We start from the raw sequence: 26,206 nt of genomic DNA on the forward strand, positions 1-26,206 counted from the left end.
AGATGCTTGCTTGTGTTGCAGGGCTGGCTAGGAGACCAGAGGTTGGCGCAGAATGATTTAGGAGGACAGTGGTAAGTTATGAGGTTGGGAAGATAGCTAGTGTCAGATTTCATTTTACATTAGTTGGAAATTCTGGAGGACTGTAAAGAATAAAGACAGGGAATTAGCCAACTTACATTTTCAAAAGACCAATCTTTTTGCTGTTTGGAGAATAGACTCTAGGGCATAGGACTGGAACCAGGGAATTATTTGAGAGGTTACCCCAATGGTCTCAGAGGAGAGGATTGTGGTTTGGGCTGCAGTAGCAGATAGAGAGAAATGGTCCGATACGGGACGAATTTTGAAGGTAGAGTTGACAGGGGTCACTAATGGATTAAATTTCTTTCTTCAAGAGAAAGACCAAGAATCATAATATATGAAGAATCCACCAGACATACCCACCTTCCTAGGGATGAAATGGAGATGGAAAATTGGATATGCATGTCCAAGGGAGTCTTGTCTATTTTTCCTCTATATTCTATAATAATATTCATCATGATTATTACAGCCCACCCAAGAATATCGAATACACTGATGTTCCAAAAATTGTAAATATTTATACACATATACAATGTTCCTATCCTTCTGGATGGTAGGACAGGCCATCTGAACCATACCTACAGAGAGTAATGTAGGATATTTCTCTGAAACAAACCATAGTGCCCTTAGTTAGAAGGAGGGAGTGAATACTGGACCTTAAAATCATTAAAGATGACTAGTATCAAAAGAGGTTTAGTGTAAAATTTTCTTAAATTCTAGAGCTTATATCATATCTTCCCATTAATTCTTAGAAAAAAAAGTTATTTAATGTTTGTAGATCGTGAAACACCTACCCAAATTCCTTCTGAAGTTTGAATCTTTGCATATGTCTCATCTTTAGCACATTTTCTCTCTTTTTTTTAATACTGTTAATTATTTTTTATGATTTTATTTATTTATTTGACAGAGATCACAAGTCAGAGAGGCAGGGTTGGGGGGGAAGCAGACTCTGCTCAGCAGGCCTGAGCCCCAATGTGGGGCTTGATCCCAGGACCCTGAGATCATAACCCTGAGATCGGGAGCCGAAGGCAGAGGCTTAACCCACTGAGCCACCCAGGCACCGCTTTATCACATTTTCTTTTCCACTTTTGCTTCAAGTGTTCTGGGTCACTTAGCCTAGCTCCTGCATTTCATTTATTTCATTGTGTAAACCTGTGTCTGCCTACCCTGCTCTCCACTGTGACTGCCTTTCTTTCTTTTGTCCATCTGGTAGGTTCCTGACCATGCCTTGGTCAGGTGCTTTCTTCTCAGCTTTCTTAGACTCTGTAGGGCTCTTACCTGCTCCCTGCCTATGGGCTCCTTAGCACTCAGCACCAAATTCTCACCTCTACCACACTTGCCACGCTGATATGCATGTATGTTTGCTACTCAAGGATTTCTGTCTCGAGTTAGCATTGCTGGATCACAGTGAAAGAATCAATATTCTTAGATATTTTGATATTTGATATTGGTTCTCTATAGTTAGTGATGGACAAGTATACATTTGTAAATGAGGGTGAGAACCCATTTCTTTATATCCTAGCCAACACTTGGTGTTTTTAGGTCTTAAGACTTTTATTGCTCTGAAGAATAGAAAACTGTCTTTTTCTGATTATTTCTCCCAACCTGATTTGTACCCTCATTGACTTTTATTTTCCTCAGGAGTTTTGTTTTTGAGGTCCTCGGTGTGGGCTTCTGGGCTATCCACGGCACAATCTCTAGGGGACATCATTCATATAGACCACCTTGAGAATACTGTCATTCTGGGTGTTTGCAAAAAAGGTGACCCTGAGGCAAAGACTGTGTTTTACTCATCTCTGTACTTTCTGTTTGCATCAGGATTTGGCACAGAGTAAGCACTAAATTGAGGAGAGGATAGTTTCACTGATAACATTTTAGCAAAATTGCTTCCCTTCCAACATCTCATGAAGAAGTAAAATAGTAAAGTGGGTGCTTCTAGACAGTTTTATTATATGTGCATTTTATGTTTTATCATCTTTTTAAAAGTCGTATCATCAGGAAATGTGCCTGAAATAGTAACCTGGTTTTTTAATTCTGTAATATGAGTCTCTCAATCCTGAGTCTGTGTATTATTCTGGAAGACAGATATGGAGGTAGGTTAATATATGAAATCAGAGAAAAGACCCTATCCAATCAACAGTGCACTTAAAATTGTCAAGGTAATGGCTTTCATTTTACCAAGAGAATTATTCCTGAGAACCATAATCCCTTACATTTGTTCAGTGTTTTTGGTTTATAAAGGACATTCACATATATATGTCATTTGATTTCTGCTAAAACTCTGTGGGTTAGGTCACACACAAATTATTACTGAGGCTGAGACACATTAGTAAGTTGGCTGAGGTGATATAACTAACGAGGCAAGCAAAATCTGATATTGATAGGCAGCAGTGTGCACATCTGTGCAACTCAACTTCCCGACTTGCTATGGAATGTGGCCATGGGAACACCATTCTATTCAATGAGACATAAAAGTGAAAGCTTACTGACATTTCTTTGTTTTATTACATATCTCTTCATTGTCTTTTCTGACATACTATTGGATACAAACAAAATAATATATAACACATGCAAGTTTTAAAGAATAATAATTACATATAATGAATACCTATGAACCCTCTACCTAACCCAGGACTAGAACGCAGCCAACAACATCCATATGCCTCGAAGTTTTTCACCTATCCCACTTCTCTTCCGTGGGTGACACTGTTCTGAATCTTGTATTGATCATTCCTATGCTTTTCTTTTTCCATAGTTTCATCTCATGTCTATATGCTTTAACAATGTATTACTTAGTTTTATAAAAATGGTATTATGTTCATTGTGTCCCTGTGGGACTTTTTTTTTTAATGACTCAAAATTACATTTCTAAATAACATAGTCATTGAATGAATAAAATAATTTATTTTATGTATAGCTCTACTTTATTCATTTTCACTCCTACAAGATATTCCATAGTATGAATGCACCACAATTTATTATTCTCTCATCAATGAACATTTGGAAGTATTCCAGTTCTCTTGTTGTTATAGTTACTAGAGTGGTCATTTGTGCTCATGTGTCCGGCTATAGGAGTTTCTCCAGTAGTGCATTTTTATGTCAGTTTGGTTGTTCAAATTTACAGTACAGCAATATTTCCAACTTTGTTGGACCAATTGAGGGACCCACCACCATTCATCCACATTCCCTTCCACATTTATATTATCAGACGTCTTGGATTATGCCTATTGTCTAAACTTACATTTCACTAATTTTATTGATAAGGTTTTATTATTATAGTTATAATGAAGTTGGACATACTTTTGCATCTTAGTGACCTTACATTATTCATCTTTTATGAAATGCCTTTTTATGACCTTTGCTTATTTTTCTATTGAGTTGTATATTTTAAATTAATTTATCGATGTTCTTTATATATTCCGGGTAATAAATTTTTGTTTATTATATGCTGTGTGGTGATATCGACTCCTAATTATGGACTGTCTTTGTATGTCCCTATTATGTTCTTGGTGAACAGAAGTTCTTCATTTTGATGGGGTTGTAAACATCCTTTTTGGAAAATTGCTTCCTTTTGTGTTTTACATTAAAAAAAAAAATTCTGGGGGTGCCTGGGTGGCTCAGTGGGTTAAAGCCTCTGCCTTCGGCTCGGATCATGATCTCAGGGTGTTGGGATCGAGCCCTGCATCGGGCTCTCTGCTCAGTGGGGAGCCTGCTTTCCTTCCTCTCTCTGCCTGCCTCTCTGCCTACTTGTGATCTCTGTAAAATGAATAAATAAAATCTTAAAAAAAAGAAATAAAAAAATTCTGTAATTCATAATAAAGACTTGGTTCTCAGATTTTTTTTTTCCTTCTGAAATTTTTTGAGTTTTAGTTTTCCAATTCAAGTCCTTAACCCATATGGAATTAATTTTTGTGCTAAATTTAAAAAAAAATAAAAGCTCCTTTGGGAGAATAAAGTGCTTTATTTCAGTTCAACTTAATTAAGAAATACTCATCCAGTTTTCAGATTTTACCTTTCCCAAACTGAGGTGTGTGTATATGTGTGTGTGTGTTCACTTTTTTGGGGGGGGTGGGTGGGAAAGAGAATCAAAACAGTTATGTTATAGAGATGATGAAATAAATGAAGTAAAATCACTAATCAATTAAAAATAAATATATTGAGATTATGGTTTAGCTAAGGACTTCCCTGAAAATTTCATATAACAGAGGAAAATAACTCAGACTCTGCTTTATAATCATTTATCCTCTTAAGATAGTATTATTTGTTAAATTGAAGTCAGCTTTTAAAAAAAGAATTTGCAAAAAAATAAATAAAAATTAAAAAATAAAAAAAAAGAATTTGCCTTGTATTAATGCCCATTTTGGGGAGGTAATTTAAAATTATGGAAAATGACAAGAAAATACGTTATTTACTAAAAAAGACAACAGTAGTCTCTGAAAACCACTTCCTTTTAACTCCTTCCCTCCTCTCACCAAAACAAACTAACAACAACAACAACAACAACAAAAGGCAGAAAATAAAACCATAGCATTAGAGGAAGGGTGTAGACAACAGTGTAATCTATGGAGTACTTGGGTATGTGTTTAGCCCAGAACAATTTTTATGCATCACTGATGCTGAAGGATGACACAGCCCAGTGGGTTATAGTCCAGATCATGCATTCTGGAATCTCTTGTGAAGCTACTACCTACGACCCTCCTCTCAGAGGTTCTGATTGCTGTGACTTAGGATAATGCCCTGGAATTGGGAAGTTTAGAAACTTCACAGGTGATTCCGATTTTGTTATGGATAAGAACCACCGCCTGCGGCCAAACTCCTCATTTTACAGATTGAAAAACAAGGGATGGAGATCTCCACAGCTCACTGTGGCTGACCCATGGCAGAATCAGTGCAGATTCCAGTTAGTTCTCTTCCTACGCAACATCATTCACCCTGCGCAGGCCCAGCAGAGGGTCCTGCTCATTTCCTACATCATTTATCCTTGTCTACATTTAATGGCACTGGGCCTATCATAGATGTTTAGTAAATATTAAATGAATAAATTCCTATCTCATGTCCAATTGCCAATACTGGCCATGTTGGAAAAACCTGCCAATAGAAGTCGAGTATACAAAATGGATGAGGTTTGCAGAGGCTCAGAGCATTGAGAATGTTTTTGATTATTTTTGTACTCAACAAGCTGTCCCCACACCATCCTAGAATCTGTAGGGACTTCTGTCAGTTTCCATGGCACCAGCTAATTGTAGAGATTTTAGGGCAAGTTGGGGGCACATGGAATGTGTCTGGGGTGGGAGAGAAGGGTACTAGGAAATCTTACCCCTCTGCTACATGCAAAAAGAAGGGAAAGAATTCACTACCAGATTTTATTAGGATTAGCTACAAGCTTGAAGATGGGAAATATTAAAAATGGCATGGAGTTTTCCCTGAACTGGGGCACACATCCACATAGGAAGTCCTACATGAGGAAAGGGGAACAGCATGGTTTGTAGAATAATGGCATCCAATAAGGATGAGCTCACATGAAAGTGTGTGCCTACTTGGTATGATTTACAATCCAGGCTTTTCTCTTACGAGTTCTTGTAGGAGCACTTAGGTATTTTATTTCCTCTCAAATGTCATGGGCCTGGACCCCACCCCCCGAGACTTATATTCTGCAGAAACAGGGGGATTCTGATGCATCTGCTTAATTAGTTCAAGTCAAACTGACCTTTGTCTCTCATACAACCTGCTGATGTCTGAAATTCCACACAGAGTCATAATCATTTGTTGACAAGCCTATCTCTTTAATATGAAAATTGCCCAGGGAGAGGCTACAATTAAGGGTTTATCAATTAATGATATTTTCAGATAATGAGTGAATGTGTTTCATCACTTGCTTTCCTTGGACGTAGTTTTGATAATAACCTTTACCAAAATAATAATGGATTTCTAGCCTACCGTCTGTCACTCTTCTATCTTCTGAGGAACACACCCTCCTTAAGCTTGGACAATACTTTCCAGTTGGCTCTTTTACCATTTAGTCATCATTTGTAGCATACCCACTGTTTGTGGATGAGGAAAATAAAGCAACTTCTCTTGGCATTCTCTTCTATCACCACCAGCCTTGATGAGGAAGAAACTCAGTTTGAGAGAAATAGGACATTCAAGTGGGCAGAGTTACTCAGTTACTTGACAGATAGCCCAGAAGCACGATAGTGCATTCCCAGGTTCATAAAGTGAGTCAGATCCTATCCCAAACCACAGCAGCTTTCAAGCATGGTGATCTTGAAATAAATAATTAGAAAAACAAGCTAAGGGTTTATTTTTTTTTTTATTTAAAAAACACAATTTATTGAAAAAGAGTAATGCTTTATACAAATTCCCATTACAAAACTTGTCTGTTTCCAGGCACAGAAGCAGAATACAAAAATATCAAAATTGGATGAATTCTGGTGTACCAATTCTGTTGGCCATTTTGGACTATCAATTTCTCTGTAGAGTTTAGCAACCAGTAACCACCATGCATTTACACTCAGACATCATTAGAACCTTTGTATGTAGCAAAGACTCTTTGAATTATACCTTCTAAGAACATAGAGTTTCAGGTTTGGAAGACATACTAAACTTTATGGATTCATACCTTCATATGATGCAGTCCTTTGGATAACTCCCCTGATGTGGTTTCACTATGAATTACCATTCCCAAACTACCTATTTGAGCAGTGCTCCCTGCCAGCTAAAGCAACACCTCTAATAGCATCACTTAACAGAAACTCACCTTGAATACTCTTGCAAATTATTTTAATTCAAAAAAGTCTTCTGTACCTTGGCTTTGCTGATGCTTGCACGTCTACATTCTAAGTGTAAGGTCTGCATTACTGAAAGGAGAAAAGCTTAGCCATAAAAAGCATCAGGCCACACCCACTGAAGAAACTAAGACTTCCTTAGAATCTTTTTCATTTAGAAGGCGAATTTCACTTCAGTGTCTCATCACATGAGAGATTAAGGCAAGAAAACCATTTCTTAGAATTTCTCTCCTTTCAAGGATTTGAAAAGCAATCCTAAACCAATTCACTTAAATCCTTAATTCTTTCCCCAGAACAGTATACTTTTTTTTTTTTTTTTTTTTTTTTTTTACCTTTTAAAACCACACTTACATGTATCCCATCTTACTGGATCCCCACAACAGCCCTGTGAGGTAGGCAGGTCAAGAATTACAATCTCCTTTTTACAGATGAGGCACTGAATCTAGGGCAGCCAAGTGCCTTGCTGAAACTCAAACAGTAATTGATAGCACCAAGACTCAGATCAGGTCTCCAGTCACCAAAGCCAACACCTTTCCATTACATCATCTTGCTCGAGTGAAGTAGCAATTTCTCAGTCAGGAAAACTAAGAGCAATTGTTAAAATGGAACGGAGAACCAAAAGCATGCTAGACACCGTTCGTAGAAAGGAGATGGGCCAATGAAGAAAGGAAGGTGCCAACCGATATAAAAACGTGTGCATAGGTTTGATTCTGTGACTTAACCGCCAACTGAGCAAATGAAAACACTACTTAAGCATGGTTCATGTTCAAAGAATGAGCATAACATCAACTAATTAATACTCACACTGCCTCTACCAGCTGCTTAAGTGTCATTATCTCAATTTGACAGATGGGAAAAGAGGAGAAAGACTAAGTGACTTGCTTACAGTTAGAGAGAGAATATCTTTCATCAGATTATCACTACAGGAAGTCTAATACTTCATTCAGACCAAACAGAGGAGCCATTTTCTCTCTAGAAAGGGGTAAACTACACGATAAGTACATCGGATTAAACAATACAGTTGAGGTGGGTGAGGGAGAAAAAGATAGTTTGAGGGCATACACAACTGTGAATAAGTAGCTTAAAAACTCAGCCAATAAAATTGTGTTACAACACTTGGGAAAGCAGCACACAGCAACTGAATCCGACAAATATTTTCAAAGCAAACAAGAGCACTGTAGGTCAGAGTACAGAAATCGTGTGGAAGGTCAACAGGAACATATCATCTTGGTCTTGCAGAAAGACATGCTCCCAAAGTTCTGATCTGCAAGAGATTCTTCCTGACTCTCGGAATTATATTGTAGGCTTATGAAATGTGTTATCAGATTCAAGATTTAAGCTCAACCTCATAAAAAAAAAAAAAAGGCATGAAGGATGATGAAAGCACATGCTATGAGATCATAATTAAAAATAATATAAAAGAAGCACATGAAAAGCCACATGTGAAGAAGTAAAAAAATCCATACTTAGTAAAGCAGGTTAGGTCTTTTGTCAAAGATGCTAAAAGCTGATGAAAGAGGGAAAATAATATTTCACCTATTATATACGTATCCATATAGAAAAAGAAAAATATACCAGATAAACTGCTTTTTAAATCAATATAGAATTAAATATATTTTTCTTTTTTTAGATATATTTTAAGCATACTGGTACCAACATAATAAGAGTTTTTGCTATCTAACTTTTAATAGAAAAACATGTATATGTACATATCTATATATATATTTAAGGGGCTCCCCTTCCCCACATTTGAGATGATTACTCAGTGGGAAGCAGTATAAAAATGGAAAAGGCTTCCCTCCTGCATTGAGGAAAGGAGATAAAATAAAACTAAGCCATTTTTAGCAATGCGTATTTTAAAAAAATAACTTTTTTTGTTTTTGCATTTGTTGTTCTTTTTTGCAATACCGTAGTTCATACTACAATAGTCAAAAGTCTAAAGTCCTAATGTCAATGACAGTATTTCAATGTCCACTTTCTATTTGTTTCAACAGCTGCTGTCTCTTTTGCTTCTGTGTCACACATAGTCTTTCCCACTGGAAGGTGCAGGTTTTGGATAGGGCCGCGGTGTTGGGTAAGATGTTGTTTTTCGGGGACAGGAGCAGCAAAGTAGGGCACCTCCCAGAAGGCAGAGAGAGGCAGCAGCCCAGCCAGTAAAGAGAGCCTGACCAAATTCATACCTGAAAAGACAGTGCATTACTTTAGTCAATGAATCATTGGGAATTTTGTAATATAATTAAGGAAGGAAATCAACATCATAGTCATTATACTTTTTCCCACTGGGAAAAAAATCCTCCATAGTCCCCTGAGAGAGGTACTCTAAGGTTCATGAATGTGGACACACCAGAATGTTCACATGGCAGTTGTAGGCGCCCTGCAATATAGCTCAGGCAATATGGTCTGCAACACCAGGGTAATCACACAAATATATCCTAAGACTTCATCACATGTAGGAGACTTGTGAAGTGTGTTTATGTATTTTAGAAGTCGAGTTTGGACCATGATTCCCAGGCTAAAACTTTACAATTATGCTATTGCCAAGTAGCAACCATATCCTATAAAGAAATTGCTGGCAAGTGATGGAGACCAACGAAATTTTCAATAGTTGATCCAAGGTATCTCTATACACTGAGATCAGAAATCACAAAAAAGACTTCTAAGCAATCCATAGACCATTCTGGATTTAGCTGATATAGGTGGGTGCATGGAGCTGGCCTCCTGCGGAGAGACTCTGTGAATGATGGCAAGATGGTAGGACAGAGCAGGCCTGGCCTTGAGTCCCGATGCAAACTCTCTAATGCTACACTCTTGGCTAGTAACTTCACCTCCCAACCTTAAATTTCTGCTTCTCTCTCTCTGTTGTTGTTATTGTTGTTGTTTTTTAAAGATTTTATCTATTTATTTGACAGACAGAGGTCACAAGTAGGCAGAGAGGCAGGCAGAGAGAGAGAGGGAGGCAGGCTCCCTGCTGATCCCAGGACCCTGAGATCATGACCTGAGCTGAAGGCAGAGGCTTTAACCCAGTGAGCCACCCAGCCGCCCCAATTTCTGCTTCTCTTAAGGCATGACAATCCCTTCTCCCTCACTGGACTGCTTTCAGGATCATGGGAGACAATGTAAATAACACATGGACAGTACCAAGCAATTTATAAAGTGCTTTCACATACATTACTGGTAAAAATTTAGCCTATTGAGCATTTGCAGTTTCAGTTCCTATACTGTAAGCCTTACAGATCTAAGGCTCCACCACGATCACGATCACTCCAGTATACGTTCTCCAGTGTAGGTGATTATATGAAGAGAAGCACACCTTCTCTCTCTAACCACAGGGATTCTGCATCCATTCATCCTAGCACGCAACCAATAATAATTCTGCCTTAACATTCTGACTCTTAATGAAGTCATTAGCTTTAATGATGTGAACACAGTGACACAAAGAGCCTTGGCCCTGATCAAGGAGTATTGTTACAGGAGAGCCCAGAATCAGCTCTTTTACTTCCACAAATCACAATTTAAATAAAAATGATTTTCGCAAAGCCAATTTTATAGCTGTGATGGAACATAAAATTTGAAAGTGGCATTTCAATGTATTTTTTCATAAATAAGTTAAATTTTTGTTTTCCTAGATAAAATTAAACTATTGGGAATGAAGTATTATTCATTAACCTCTACAATAGTACTATCTTTTTCAAACAATCATAAACCATGATGTTAAGTTATAAAAAAAATCACTTAATTAAGCGTTGGAAGTATTGGGACATACCACAAAAAGGAAATTTTAAATATGTTAACATCTTTATTGATATTTAAAAAAAATGAACCAGAAAAAAGGTCCAGTATACAGTTGGAAAGTACAGAGCTTGGAAATTTACTACTTCTAAGTGCATTTTGTCATAGATATAAGCTGTTAAAGCAATTACCAAGCTCATTTTAACATGAGTCACAGGACTTTCAGATTATTTTCAAGTTTGACTAAAATTTCACAAAATTCCAGAAAGCAAATCTGAGAAGTTATGGCACTGGCTGGACTTTGTAGGAGATAAACAGGGTATTTTCTTTCTTTTTTTTTTTTTAAGATTTTATTTATCTATTTGACAGAGAGAGATCACAAGCAGGCAGAGAGGCAGGCAGAGAGAGAGAGAGGGAAGCAGGCTCCCTGCTGAGCAGAGAGCCCGAAGTGGGGCTCGATCCCAGGACCCTGAGATCATGACCTGAGCCTAAGGCAGAGGCCTTAACCCACTGAGCCACCCAGGCGCCCCTAAACAGGGTATTTTCTAAGAGAGCAAACTATTTTACACATGAATAGCATTACCTGGCATTGACCGGGGTCATGGGGTCATAAAATTCTTGAACAATTCTATTGCCATACCATGCTGTGGCAACTAAAACAGCCAGACCTACAGAAATTAAAAACAAAATACTGTTGGTCACTATGAAACAATGAGCATAAATATACAGCCCATGAAATTTATAAGCATTTTACAAGAATTAAAACTCATCAATAGTGCTGACATTTTTAATTTAGTCAGTTTTGATTTAGATAATTTTCACTTAGGGAGATTAGAGATTCGGACATGATTTATTCCAAATACTCTGTTAAGACAGACAAAAATATTAGGCTGAAGTAGGGCATAGTTTATACTCATGATGTCACCTAATTCACTTACAGTCCAAAGTCATGGACAATTATAATGCTTTTTTCAAAACAGTTCAACAGGCCGATGTCAGTTAAGAGCTCCTTCAAAGATACTGTTACACATTAGTATACTAAACTACTTTTGATAAGACCAAAGTCCTTATTAGTATACACAGAGTCACTTGCAAAAGGGAGGGTGAAAACCCATCTACATTTTTCCTGACCAAAATTCAAAATTTACAGTTCTGCAGAAGCAAAAGGAAAGTAAACACCTAGATAGCAGGGAGGAGCATGAGCTGTCTCAGTATGGACCAGACCACCCAAATCCTACTGCCCTGCTGGCCAGACATGCCAGGTACTGCCTAGAGATTTGCTGAGGTATCACATCAGAGCAGTTTATACAGCATCCTCTCAATTTCCCATGCATTTCGTATTTCAGTAATACCCAGGAAACTACTTAGTCAACATAATTACTTCTATCATTTATAAGAAGTACAAAAATATCTCAATATTTCTTATCCAGGGAAACTAAATAACTTCTTCATATAGTAATTATACAAAATCATCAATATAAATAGATTAAATATTTCCATGCTACTCCCTCTCCACCCCCCCCACCCAAAAAAAAAACAAAACCCAGTCCAATCTAATTGCCTCTAATACTTGACAGAAAACACTACTGCTTTGGGCTGCTTAGATACACCATGAGAATATTCTGGAACTTGCCACCCTTACTCTCTAGGAAGTCCCTAAAACAGAAGTTGGGGTGCTGTAGTCACTTATGGGAGTTACAAGCAGGGAAGCAAAGGAAGGGCGCTATGCTGTATGTTTATTTACAGCCTTTGGGATCAAACCATTGGGAATGAAATGCTATTCATACTTTTTCTGTCAAGAGCTAATTTGAAAAAATGGAAAGACTGATCCCTTTAACCAAATCTTTAGCAAAGCCACAGGCACTCTTCCTTCATTATTGGTTAAATCCACATACAATGCTGGGATAAAGGCTCCTAAAAAGTCTTTTTCCAAAGAGAAAATGAGAAAAAAAAATTCTAATTCTAGCTCTTCCTAATGGTCGATTATATCACTGATCTCATTTTCAAAAACAATAGACTGTATATAAAATATACTGTATATGTGCTTATATAATGTAAACTCTATTATTTTATGTATTTTCACACATACCATTTTTATCTGCACACATAATGCTATCTTATATAAGATCATCCTTATTTTAGGGTTTTATAATGGAACTATCCATGGCTTTTCCTGATACTCATTTTTCAAAGGTCACATATGTAACTCCTCAATCAACACTTGAATAAAACACAAACACATACGTATTTTCTATGGAAAATATAATTTCATTCCTTTATCAAGGTTTTCTCTTTCTTAACTCATCTAACCTAACCTCCCACCATTCCATACTCTACCTCCACTCCAACTGGCCATCACTTCACTTGTCTATAGTACACCTGTTTATTCTGGAATCAGATCTGCCTATCTGGAAGGCTGTCCTCATCTTTCTCCAAGAATCCTGAATCCATCCACTCCTCGTAGACCTGTGTGATTCACACATTCTTCACGTTCTCTGTCATAACTCCCCATCTTTGCCACATAATGTTCATGGAGACACTCCAGAAATTTTCTGAATTTTATAGAATCGTTCCTTAATGCTTGCTAAATAGAAAATATCCCTCTTCACCTGGGAGACTGGTTCTAGCAAATTAGTTGGCACCCGGAACCTCAATGAACAGAGCTGCCCACCGTGAGCACAGATCTCAGATTTTCATTTGGTCCTATTTGAGAATGTGCAAGTCAACTAGACAAGGTTTCTATGTCTTCAAGATTTTAAAGGAACTGAAAAAAATCAATCCAAGGGCAATGCATCCAATAAAATGTAAGGAAACTCAAACTAGGTCTTTACCCATGCCAGAGACCGATTAGTAAGGTGAAGGGGACAGGGCCTCTCTTACCTGCAATAAGAAAGATCACACCCCCAATGACAGCCATCCGCATCTTCTGCACCTCATCGTCTTCCAAGCACTTCATACACTTCATGCCAATTGTGGCCACAAAGATGGCTATCAGTCCCAGCAGGATGCCAATCACCATCAAAGCGCGGGTGGCTTGCAATGTACCTGGTGGGAAACATTTTAGAACATGTAAAAATCATGCCTAGGGCAACCAGAGAAGAGTGATTGAAGGCCATGCATATTTCAATCATGTATGGAAAAGATAAAAATGAACTAGGAGTCACAAGACCCCAGCTCCAATGATGTTTCCACAGGTAACCAACACAATTTCCACTCCAGAGAAACAAACACCTGGCTGGCTGATGAATGAGAAGCCTCCAGCTCTCACATTTTATGTTTTAAATATGAACTTCAAATCCTCTGGAAAAATAATTAATGATCTGGTTGAATAGGTTTAGCAGAACTAATATATCTTTAATCCTCACTAACACAGTATTTTAATTCTGAAACAACAATCATATGTATTATCCTTAATGTTAAACCATTTATAATTAAAATGGCTTACAATATACTTTGGTAATAGTCAACAGCTTTATACTCCAGTCGTCAAGCCTCAGAAAATAACAAAACAGGTGAATTTGGAAGATAAGTAATGAATTTCTCAAAGATTGTCATGGCTGGATAAGTAACATCTGTGTCTCCAGTGAGTGGCCTGGGGGTGGGGGATATAAATGCCATTTTCTTAGAACAAAACAAAATAACCTTTGAGATGTTACTTTGGAACATGGCAGTTTCATATTCAGAGATATCACCAGTGTTCAAAACTATTAAACTGTCATATTGTAAAAGAGAAGACAATAATTTAATGTAGTATTTCTCAAGATTACACTAATTTTCTGCTTTCCTGTTATTGTCATTGGTGTACTAAATCATGATATAGTCAGCTTTGGGAGATTATGCCAGTATGTTTAATAAAGAATAAACACATGATGCTATCATTGTGGTATAAAGGCACAGATTAAAAAAAATGAGCTGAAACTACTCTAGTAAATGAGTTTGATTAATTCTAGATTTATTTCCTCCTTCTGGTAAAGATCATTATCCTATTGACAGTGTTTACAGGTGGCAATTATTTTTCCATGTATAAACGGTATTTACATTGTAACAAACCATGCTATCTTGGGTAAGCTACTTATTATTCTTTGGGACCATGTTTCTATTATGTAAAGTGTGAATGATGATATCTCTAACCAGGAAGTTGGAACAATTTACTTCCTGATGGTCTTCAAAAGTGGCCAACATGGTGGCAAGGTTCTGTATTTCCCAATTAAATTGATATCTAAACTCAGTCTTACGACGTTCAGGGTTGCAAACTTACATTACCAATCATTATTAGCTCTAGAGATTTCTAAGACATTCTATTTTAATTTGTTAATATTTATATCCTTGCCATAACCAGGCAATCTCTGCTAAAATCACAATAACCTCTAAGAGGAATCAAAAGTATTTCTTCACTGTATTTGAGAGAGATTTTGGAAGCCAAGATACATTTTTACTTGATTTAAGTAAACAGCAAAATGGAGACACTCCCCTCACATATCCAGCTCCTTGTAAACATGTGGGGCATACATGCACCCTACCCACACACTTCTCATAAGATTCCTGGGGATTGTAAAAACTGCTGAATCAAAACACATGTTCCATGCACCGTGGGTTTCCCAGGAACTGAAGCTGCTTATAAGATTAGCATAAAACTTCTTCCTTGGATCACAAACAATCCTGCGGCAAGAAGAGGAAAGTACCAAGGAATCCACCGTTATGGCGTGCCCTGTCTTCTCATTTACCAAGAGTTTTTGCCAAGACAATCATTACGTGACAGGAAATTGGAAAGTAAAATAATGAAATTCTAATACACAACACACATCTCAGATTTGGTCCTAAATATCCCTCAGAAGAAAGGCATTTCAGGCTAAAGAATGCTGGAAGGAGAAATACTAAAAATCACAAAAATAATCTACATGCCAGGAGGATAGGCTGAACTGCCGTCTGTTTGCCTGGCACTGTCTCGGTTTTAAAACTACAGGTCCTGCCTCCTAAGAAGGACCTGAATCCTGGACAAATGGGGACATCTGGTCACTCTACTGGAAGGTGACAGAATATGACAAAATGAGGTGCATTAGAAAGCTTAGATCCTACAGGGCTTTGCAAGCTAGAGAGCTAGAGTAAGGTGTTCAGCATTTATTCTAAGTGTAATCAGAAGTCCTTGTAGGGTTTTAAAGAATGGGTAGCAAGATTTTTACCTTCAGCAGAGAGAGACCCATTAGTAAATATTCTTCCTATGCTAACCCTTCAAATACACATAGCCTTCCACATCTCTCAGCCACTTCTTTTGTTTTTCCTCATAAACACTGTTTTCCAACCTCTATTAATCACCTTTATTGTTAATCTCTGATCTCTGTCTCCAAGTTTTCCACTTTGTTTGAGTTGTAAGAGCCCCAACCCGATCCAGCTCCTATAATAATCATTCTGATCTGCACTTCATGTAAAAACAGCAGGCCACCAGCCCAGCAGGTCTGAGCACACGGATCACAAGGTATTCTTCACGAGGAGTCTATGGGGCCTCTCAGTCCCATGAGTCAGACTTGCACAAAACCACCCAGGCAGGGAGCACACACAGATAAACCACTCCAGGGCTCCATCTGTGCTCACCTGGAATGATCTAACATTCAAGTTTTCATCTCTGATTTTTTTCCCCTTCAGGTTCTCCAGGAAAGCACACATGATTCATGCCATACCGATTTTATTCTTCCCACCTTGTTCACAAAGTCTCTAAGGGGGAACGAAGCAGGTATTTTGTTTTGTTCACTAACAAAACCCTATGTTTTCTTTATAGAATGATGACTTATTTGTGTAATGCACAAAAAATAATGGAGGAAATGGGGGGGGAGTCATATAATCATATAAGTCATCTAAAGCAGGGGATCGTGCTTCATTTTTAAAAATATGATAAAGCAAGAGCATTTTTTTTAAAGATTTTGTTTATTTATTTGTCAGAGAGAAAGAGCGCACAAGCGGGGGGAGTAGCAGGCAGAGAAAGAAGCTCCGCTAGAGCAAGGAACCCAATTCGGGGCTTGATCCCAGGACGCTGGGATCATGACTCAAGCCAAAGGCAGCTGCTTCACGGACTTAGCCACCCAGGTGCCCCAAGCAAGAGCATTATTTTGCAAAGCAGTATTTCTCATCTATATCTTGACATCCTTTGACTTAAAAATTTCTTTGTTTTTTATACTACTGGATGGACATCAAACACAAAAATCTCATCTTGCTCCACTCGAGACAGTTGGATGAATTCTGAACTATAGTGATATGTAGGGGTGGGGAGGATGTTAAGAAAACAAAAACAACAACAACAAAAAACAGGGTGAGAATCATAACAACATGAAAACTCACTAGTCAGGAATATGTAACAATGGATTACAAAGTCACAGTAAGCAAGTGTTGTGTTACAAGTTATGAGGGTTTTATGTGGAGATAGAATCTAAATTGCACAGTTTTAAGCTGGAATCAGATGAATCCTTCAAATTAAGGTATTATGGAAGCCTTTTAAGTCAAAGATCTAAAATATGTAATTGTGAGCTCCTTGATGTCTTGGACCAGATATTTTTCAATCTAAAACACTAAGAACAAAACCTGACAGGCTACATGGGTTATTCAACCTGTTTTCAATTATTTCAAATTAGCACATGTTTTTAATTTTTCAAAACTGCACTAATACTATAGGGAAAAATACTTACTCTCCTATGGTTAGCTTAATCTTTGATATACTACTGAGAAATGCCTCCCTAGTGAACCTGGAGATAACAAAATTTTGCTATATAAAGCCAAACTTAGTTTCAATCATTAAAAGCCAGAAACTTATACAAGGAGGAAAAAATCATACTTTTTTGCTTAACTTGATTATTTTCTTTTAATTTTCAAAATCTTAAAATTCTGCTTTGAATGAGCTTCCAAGATGAAGTTTTTCTCCTATTGGAATGATGATGAGCAGGGTAGAGAAGTTGAGAAATATTTGAAAGCTACACAATAACATTTTGGACCAGAGAGATACAGGAGAGCCTTGAATTATTAACTCTGAGCTAGTCTAATTGGATCAACTCTAGAAGCAAATATGATCCTTTCCTAGCCCTGTAAATTTAGAGATGCCGCTACAAAATTATCATCACTGACTAAAGTTGTCTGTGGAGAAAATCGTTTGCAAACATTCAAAAAGTTCCACTATTGTCTCCCATCATTATTCAGCAGAAGAGAGAGGAGGCAGTCTTTTAATTACATTTAGCTAGACTGATAATCTTGAGATTAAAGACCCCCTAAGGAGTTCTCACCACTTTCAACCTGAAAGTATAATTTGAAAAAATACTTACAAAGATCTCTACTTACAAGACAAGAAATGAGTGAGAAGTTACTGATCTACTACAGTTGGGTTAATCAACATAAGTGTGGAAAGACAAGCACAGACAAGTACATCAACTTTTTTTTTTTTTTTTTAAAGATTGGTAGAAGCCTAAATATACAAGCAGCAGAATCTGCTATAAATACCTGATGTTGCTTATGCTACTTATTGGCCATATAGTTATATTATTACCCTGTATAGTATGTATCAAACAAAACTGATTTTAATTAAACCTGCATCCTCATGCAGTCCCTCTACATGAGTGGTTCCTTAATAACTATTAGACAGGCAAATGAACTGACCATTGGGTGATTAGAACAAACATAGTCTCTTCTCTGCAGTTCAGTGAGCTCATCACAGGCCGTCACACGATCATATTCCCATGACTTTTTCACTTGGACTCAACTTCGAAGTTTCTCAGGAGTTCTCATTGTTCGGATTTCTATTTTCTTGGTGCACAAAAGGTTGGCCCATGGGTATGACCTCAATACACCACCTCAGTCAGTAACTGAAGGGGTCTGTGATGAGGCAGGACTTACCACTTTTCAGGAGGTCCTAGTAGTTTTGCTATCTTTTTTGCTTGTTTCTTAGAGAAGCTGCTTCATGATTAAATTTATGTTTCTCTTTTACCACCTACTCATCACTCCAATCAAGGAAACTTAAACTATGCCACTTGCTTCTTTGTCTTCCATCATGGCAATTAGTAACAAAGAATGTTGACACTGGAAGGAATCAATACTGACACCTTATAAATCATCTTAGCTGCATCCCTGGAAGCAAGAATAGGGCCCGGATTACATTTATTGAGTGGATGAGTGAGCTGTGGGTTCATCTCCCCATTCCTCTTACTCTGTACTGTTTTAATAAGGTTTCTAAGATAAGCTCTATTTTATTTCTCTTCACCCCAGAAAAATCAAGTGGCTTACCATAATATACATAGCTAGTTAGTGCAAAACCAGGGTGAGAATTGAGAACTTAAGACCTCAAACTTGGATTTTTCTTTTTCTAGTTCCATCATTCCAAGTGTCGGAACTAATTCACATTCGAACACCAATGGCTTCTTGAATGCCCTTAGTATGTGGCAGGCATTATGCAGTCTAGGGACGTGTAAGTGGGTGCCTTCCTCTTTGCCTGTGCTTTGAGGACTTTCAAGACTTTCAAATCCAAGTCAGTGATTTCGTCTCTTTGACTGAGCCTGACATCATGGGGAGAGTGCTGGGAAACCTCACTGACAACCAATACTCATTAAGTACACCTACACACATGTGGATTCATGCAAAGCAAGTAGAACAGGCTAGAGGAGCTTATAAACAAATTACAGAATCTCAAGGTTAGATGAGACTTAGAGAGAGTCTAGCCTAACCTTCCATTTGTCTGGTGCTTGGACTTTCCCTACAACATTCCTCCAAAATGCTTACTCCTCTGCTTGCACACCTCCCACAATGCACCCTCCCAGAACAGCCCAATCCTCAGACAACTTTAGCTATTAAAATCAAGCAAGAAGAAACAATTAACTAAGGACCTAAAATAGGCACAAGCTTGCCAAAAGTTTGAGAACTGGATCAACAGAAGGCAAGATGTAGTTTAATCCAGAAAAAGTCTACTGCCGTTGTACCTGGTGCCACCCTTCGTATGCGCCAGCTCTCGGCTGCCGGAGTCCTCAGTGTCAATCAACATCGCATACTTGGGATGGAAAATGAAGTTGTCTCAGCCACAGTAAAACCACAACACATGGTATAATATTTTGTCCCCCCAGGGAAGTTTCTCGGTTACATTTTCAGAAACTGTTGTGCAAGGACCACCTAAAAGGAGCTCTGTTGTACCTCATTTCCTATATTGGTTTAAATAACCCATAACCTTTTAGGTATTTTATGAATGTCATGTGCTTTTTATAGCTGACACTAGTTAGAGCAAGGAATCAAGGGCTCTTAACACATCTAGTGTTAGAAACCTTGATAAATTTCTTTGTCTCCACCCTAAGATGCCAAGTGGGCTCCACTGGCAGAGAGCAAGATACACTCTCAGGAAACTTCTAGCCAAGCTAGAAGCTAAAAGCACTTCCTGGAATGCAACCCTTTACAAGGAAAGATACTTATATCCAGGATAACCCAGTTTTCTTCTAGACATCACAAAACTGCACCAAAACCAGCCAATGAATCACCACCCCAGGTCTCTACATCAGAGGGGAGTGAGGACCACATTCCAGGCAGAGAAAAGGAGACAGGTTCCCTGCACTCTGTTCAAAGGCCTCCAAGGAGTCATTGGCAGGTTGGGAGAGCACCTATGAGTCAAGGCTCCCTCTTCTGGGGAACAGTTTTGAGAGAAAGGCCTCAGCTCCACCTTGAATAAACCCTGGTTTTAACCAAAACAAAAAGAGGAATCAGATCTGGAGTTAAAAAAAAAAAAATCAGAGGGAAGAAATCTCTAAAATCTGTATGGGGAAAAAGGGTATGGTTTAGTTCTTCTACTATACTTCAAAAAGTGTAACAACTATATTAACCAGGAATAAATGAAAATAAAACATTTTAACACATTATTGTGTATAGCAATGGCCTGTCGGAGTATTTACAACATGGATCAATATGGTCATGCTTTCTATTTGGTCACCTAAGGAAGTAAAAGGAAACCTATTTAAACATACTGAAAATGAACTGCTTTGGTCAGAAGAATGAGAGACGTTTCTGGAATTGCCTTTAAAACCTCCTCCATCTGCCAAGTCCTCGACATGACCCCCAAAATGCCTGACTCCATTTCCTTACACACATTTATCTTTTCACGGGGAGATTCAATGATGATATGGAGGGGTGTGCTTCATATACTTCTTATATTTGGTATAAAGGGATCCTAATATGGGAGCTTTGAAAAGTTGAAGTGAAAACGCTCAAACCACCATGCACATTGACGAACCAAATCCCACAGGTGTGAAAGCTGTTTAAACAGATTCAGAACAGATTTAATAACTCTAAGCTGGATGGGTATTGACCAAACCACAGGCTGGAGGTGGACGGGGCAGCTGAAGGAAGCTTGAGCAATGGCAACATGGCTCACCCTCAGCACACGAGGTGGGCTGGTGGACAGTCTTGTTTATCCAGCCAAAGACTAAAGAAGCTTTTCTTCAAGTTAGTTTGAGGGCATGACAGACAAACGTGCAGGACAACTAACATAGTATCTCAAGGAAGGTACTCTGGCCATGAATTATTATGACCTCAGTAAGTGGGAATTTAATGAATTTCTAAAAAGTCACTCATAACCTTGTACCTAAAAAAAAAAAAAAAAAATAGAAGTAAAAAGGCCATCCTATCATCCTTCTTCCCATAATCCCTAGAAATAGCCCTGTCTACATAATTCTTTTCAGCTTGACAGAAGAACGGACATTCCGTTACATAGAAATTAAGGAAGATGGAAGCTTGGAGAAGACCCACCATTTCTCTCACTACCTTCCTCTCTGCCTGAGCTCTGCCTTCAGCAACTGAGTCTCCTCTGCTTTATTTTCTCCAGTGCCTTCACTCTCCTTCGTATTATGATGGGAGCTTAGTTAGAACTTTTCTTCCTTGTCACCCTTTTCCACCTGCCACCCAACTTCACTTTCCAAAATAACACTACACTATCTGCCTCCTCTGCGGATTCCTGGCTTGAAAGCTAAACCCTTCAGGGGAATCTCAAGAAGCTTCTTGAAGGAGTCATAGGAGGGGATTCAAAGGAGCCTCCCCATACTTACTGGATCTTAAAAAGCAAATAAATCAAAAGATTCAAGCTCAAGTGTTAGTAGTAGACACTAGGTTGGGATATTCTGCATAGAAATGTGACTTTTACTATAAAACTCAGTAAAGATATATTTAACAGCCCCTCTCCCAATTTACCTAAAACTTTAGGATTACCTATTAATTACAGAATCCAGAAAAGCTACCAGGGTCCAATCTTTTCAAAGCAACCTGTTTTCTTGTCCAAACCCCACCACTCTTCAATTTATAGAGAATTTTACAATGTCCAGAAAAAAAAAACCTAAGAGCTCAAGTTGGAGGTTGGCCTTCACCCACTAAATCTCCACCTCACTTCATGGGAATTTAAGATGAAACCACACCTAGAGGGAAAGTGTCACCTGGCGACTTAGAGGAAAAAACAGAGCAGAGGCCAGGGCTTCTCTTTTCCCAAACCACAGCTTTCTCGCTTCCTCACGATAAAAGCACATGATCAGAAGACTTGATCAACTGAAGTTTCACAACCACGTAATTACACCACAGAATCAATAGGTAGCCACTACTCCAAAGCGGAGCCACTGGGGGGCTGGGGTTTCAGGTTCCTGGAGACGGGGGTGGGGGTGGGGAAAGCACTCACTGTTCAGATTCAGCAAGGAGTCGAAGACTTTGCACTGAATCTGCCCGGTGCTCTGCGACACGCAGGACATCCACAGCCCCTCGTAGATGGCCTGGGCCGTCACGATGTTGTCCCCTGCATAGGAGTAAATCTTCCACTGGGGCAGTGCCGTGCTGATAATGGAGCCGATCCAGCCCAGGAAGGCCAGGATGAAGCCTAAGAGCTGCAGCCCCGCGTTGGCCATGGCTCGCTTGGGTGCCCGCACTGGCTCAGGGGTGGCAGGTGCAGAAGGCGGAGTTGGCAGGTGCGCACCGGGGACTGCCCGGAGTGACGGAGCCGCGCGGAAGAAGTTAGCGCGGAGAGCCCTGCTCCCTGAGCTGCCACCGGAGAAGCTTTGAGTCCAGGTCCCGTCTGGGTCCGCGCTGGAGTCGGGACGCGAGAAGCTGCGCGGTTCCCAGGCTCTGGAACTGAGACGCCAACCCTCTGGGCGCCGCGATTTAAAGCAGCTCCGCCCCCCACCCGCCGGCTGCCGCGCAGCGCCCCCTGGCGGTTTCAGAGCGGCTCACTGGGAAAGCGGCGGGGAGCGGGAGCCGGTGATGGCCAAGGGGTCTTGAGCAGGAAGGTCCCGCCGGCCCGCGGTGTGGGGACTCCCTGGGCAGGATCATATCTGCCGAGAGCTCCTGTCCTGGACCTCTCATTTCCTTTCTTCCTCTTTTTTTTCTTGTGAGGTTTCTCAAGCTTTCCATACATTAAATCTACATTTATCTAAAATGACTGAATGTGGAAACACTAAAAATTCCGAAGGATGAAAAATAGAGGTCTCAGGAGACCCACGGGTTCATTTGCAACTTTATTTCACTTTCTTATTAAAAGGCATTTTCTATCTATTCCCGAGATACCCCCCGCCTCCCTCACACACACTTCTCTTCCTTTTGTTCATCTCTTTCCTCCTTCTGTCCCCTCTTCCTTTCATGGTCTCTCCTAGAATCGTGTATTTCTGCGCTGCTTGGAAGAAATCTTTGTACTTTATAGATCAGGAAACTGAGACTCAGAGAGGGAAACAGGGTTTTCATAAGATCATACAGCAAGTTAGTAGCACATCTGTACTTGGCTCTCAGACTACTCTGCTTTCCACTACATCTCAAACTGACCTGAATATATACCCTTGCTCTATGATCATCTTTTATACAAATGCAACCCACCTACCCACCCCTACACACACACACACACACACACACACACACACACTCACTCACACTAGCCTCTTTTGTCTCAGAGCAGTGATTACTTCTCAGAGGGATTTGGCCAATGGGCACACTCCATGTCCAGAGGGTGTTTTATTAACGAATTATCAGACAACCATTCATCAAATGTGAGAGCTTCTAAAAAGTCTTGCTCCAGAGAAAAGAGAACTGGGCTGGGATTTAGGAAGTCAGCATCCTGGTTCCACGTTTTGCAGGCACTGGCTGGGGCCACCCCCTCAGGTTTTAGTCTGACTGAGTCTGTAGTTTCCCTCCATGGGTTTCTAAAGCTTCCTTCTTTGTCGTTACTCAGAAGTGAACTTGTGGTTTGGAATAATTGAAATGTTTTCCCAACTGCTTTTTGTGTGTGGTTTGAGTGTGATGGGAGGAGAAGCTTCTATGATTTTAGTAAAGATAGAAGCCCATCGGAGGCAGAATAAACATGCTCAGGAGAAAACAAGATATGTTCTCATATTTACTATGAAAACTGTCCATTTGTAACAAGGAAGAAACTGAAAAAAAAAGTTTGGAGCATGAGTGAGGGGAAAGGGAAAAAAAAAAAAAAAAGAAAAACAAACTGACACCTGGGAGATGCTGATGGAGAAAGGCCAGGTGGGCTATGCATGTGTGTGTGTTGGGGGGAGGGCAGGTGGTGCATGAGAATCTCTGTACCTTTTGCTCAACTTTGCTGTGAACCCAAAGCTGCCCTTAAAATAAAATCTATATAAAAGTAACAACCCTCCCCCTCAAAAAACCTTAACACCCTACCAATCTCATTTCCACCTGGCTATCTCCAGATAGCGTTGGAAGGTTTAAGTCCAAAAGACCAAAGGACAGATCCACATGGGAATTTGGGGACTAGCAATGAAGAGGGAACACATGAGCCAGATGAGGAGGCTTCATTCAGAGTAAGCCAGATTAAAACAATCATTCTGACCCCAGAAATTCTCCCAGTCAGCTTTGAAGGATAGGACCAAATCCAGGTTGAGTCCCCAGAGTCTGAACCTGAAGTTAGTAATTCTTTCTAGGTCCAGGTGGATGTTCTGTGAGCACCTGTGGGTGTGGGTGAGGGGGTATCATTCACGTTTGATTTGTCTATTCCTCAGGAATATTTAGCTCAAACGAGTTTCTCAGAATTTGCTATAGGGCTAGAGCACTACCACGTGAGTGATATTTTGGTGGTGGTGTTGTTCCAGTCAATTCAGAATTAAAGTTGTTGTAAATTTGTTTTTCTTGGTTGCTCAGATTGGAATAATGAAGGCAAGATTTGTGTTCAACAAATAGACTCATTCTCAGATCCTTTTAATTGGCAGGAGGACCTGTTTCTATCAACCTACAGTTTGCAGGGAGCTGAAAGTATGAATTTTGTGGTCAGTATGGTCCCGTGTTTTTGTTTTTGTTTTTGTTTTATGTCAGGGCTGTGTGAGACTGATTACCTCATTGCCCACAGCCTTGTTTGTGAGGCTGTGGTGGATGTTGTTTACTCCCCTCTGTTTCATGCTCATCTCTGGCGTCCCTAATCCTGTCTAGTTTTCTGTCCTTCTCTCAGCATGGGTAGGTGAGATAATGGCTCAGCATAAATCTATCAACTTAAGAGGAAAAACAACTGACAAACATTGGCCTCTAATATATGAAGCATAAATAAATATAAAAAATATATGTAGCATAAATAAGCACTGTGACCAAGAAGTTTCTAAAAGGGTGGGTGATGGCATGGCAAACATCCTGGCCTGTTGAGTAGGAAGATCTACTATGTCCCCTTAGACAAATTACTTCCTTTCTCCTCTCAATTTTTCTACCAATCAAAATTAGGAATTAACTTCTAAACGGTCGCCCAAGTGTAAAGCTTTATGACTTAAGTAATAATAGCTGACCCTTGTGGGTAACATGCTATTATGACCAGGCATTGAGCTCAGACTTTTATATGCCCTATCCTCTACGTGAAGGTGACAGAGATATAGAGATGTCAAATCACTCACCCAGGATCATGGTTGCTAAATGGCAGCTCTGGGATCCCAAACTGCACTCCTCGGTCTGGGGCACAAGCCATTAAGCACAGTCCTACAGCAGTTCTTTGTGTGAACCAAATCAACTGAGGACCATAGGTTTTTAGAGCTTAAGCATCCTTAATCATGTGTTCCTACTCAGTGAGGCACTCCATCCTGTGACTGCTCTCCTGCACCTTCCTGTCCTTTCTCCATCTGTTCTGCTGCCCACTAAGATCCACGCCCGAGGAATCCAGATCCTGCAGAGGAAGTGTTGCTGCCAGGGAAGGAGTCATGGATGAAAAGAACAAAGAGTCCGTTGGTTTACTCCATGTCCATTTGTGGCTGATGCCTGGCCTCAGCCACCATTCTGAGAACCAGGAATAAGTTTGAGAGATATGCCCAGAGATGAGCATAGAGGTGAGATGAAGGGTCATAGAGTGAGGCAGAGAAACACACTCCCTAGGGGTGGTGTGACATTCTCTCAGAAACTAGTGATAAGAGTAAGAAAGACATTGGGAGGTAAATTTTTCCTTCAGTGGCAATGCATGTTTACACTGACTTTTCAGGCTTCTTAGGTAAAAGCAGAATGTATGGACACATTTCTAACTAAACAATCTGTTCCATAATTATTCAGGGTTCGAGAGATGGATCAGAGTACAGATGTGAAAATTTAGCATGAATTTTAGTGTTCGAACATGAAGGTTACCAATACTAAACACTGTTGGGGAGCACCTATTATTA

The 26,206-nt window shown here is 39.4% G+C and overlaps 1 protein-coding gene across 1 annotated transcript; it reads right to left on the minus strand.

The window, feature by feature from the left end:
- Positions 1 to 6,369: 6,369 nt before the first annotated feature.
- CLDN1 (claudin 1) lies at positions 6,370 to 22,714 on the minus strand. The gene is made up of 4 exons (XM_047732939.1): positions 22,258 to 22,714; positions 13,473 to 13,637; positions 11,176 to 11,260; positions 6,370 to 9,043 (listed from the first exon to the last, which is right to left on the minus strand). The coding sequence occupies exons 1-4, from the start codon at positions 22,478 to 22,480 to the stop codon at positions 8,881 to 8,883; spliced, it is 636 nt and encodes a 211-aa protein (XP_047588895.1). The 5' UTR covers positions 22,481 to 22,714; the 3' UTR covers positions 6,370 to 8,880.
- Between the last annotated feature and the right edge of the window lie 3,492 nt (positions 22,715 to 26,206).

This window comes from Lutra lutra, chromosome 1 (assembly GCF_902655055.1).
Source record: "Lutra lutra chromosome 1, mLutLut1.2, whole genome shotgun sequence".
NCBI classification, from domain to species: Eukaryota; Metazoa; Chordata; class Mammalia; order Carnivora; family Mustelidae; genus Lutra; species Lutra lutra.

What these genes read in the sequence shown, in the direction of transcription:
- CLDN1 (XM_047732939.1), bottom strand. Translation starts at nt 22,480, where the DNA reads ATGGCCAACGCGGGGCTGCAGCTCTTAGGCTTCATCCTGGCCTTCCTG. An exon ending in CTCCTTGCTGAATCTGAACA is followed by an intron (nt 13,638 to 22,257) that starts GTGAGTGCTTTC and finishes GTTTCCCACCAG; the next exon opens with GTACATTGCAAGCCACCCGC. An exon ending in TGTGATCTTTCTTATTGCAG is followed by an intron (nt 11,261 to 13,472) that starts GTAAGAGAGGCC and finishes TAATTTCTGTAG; the next exon opens with GTCTGGCTGTTTTAGTTGCC.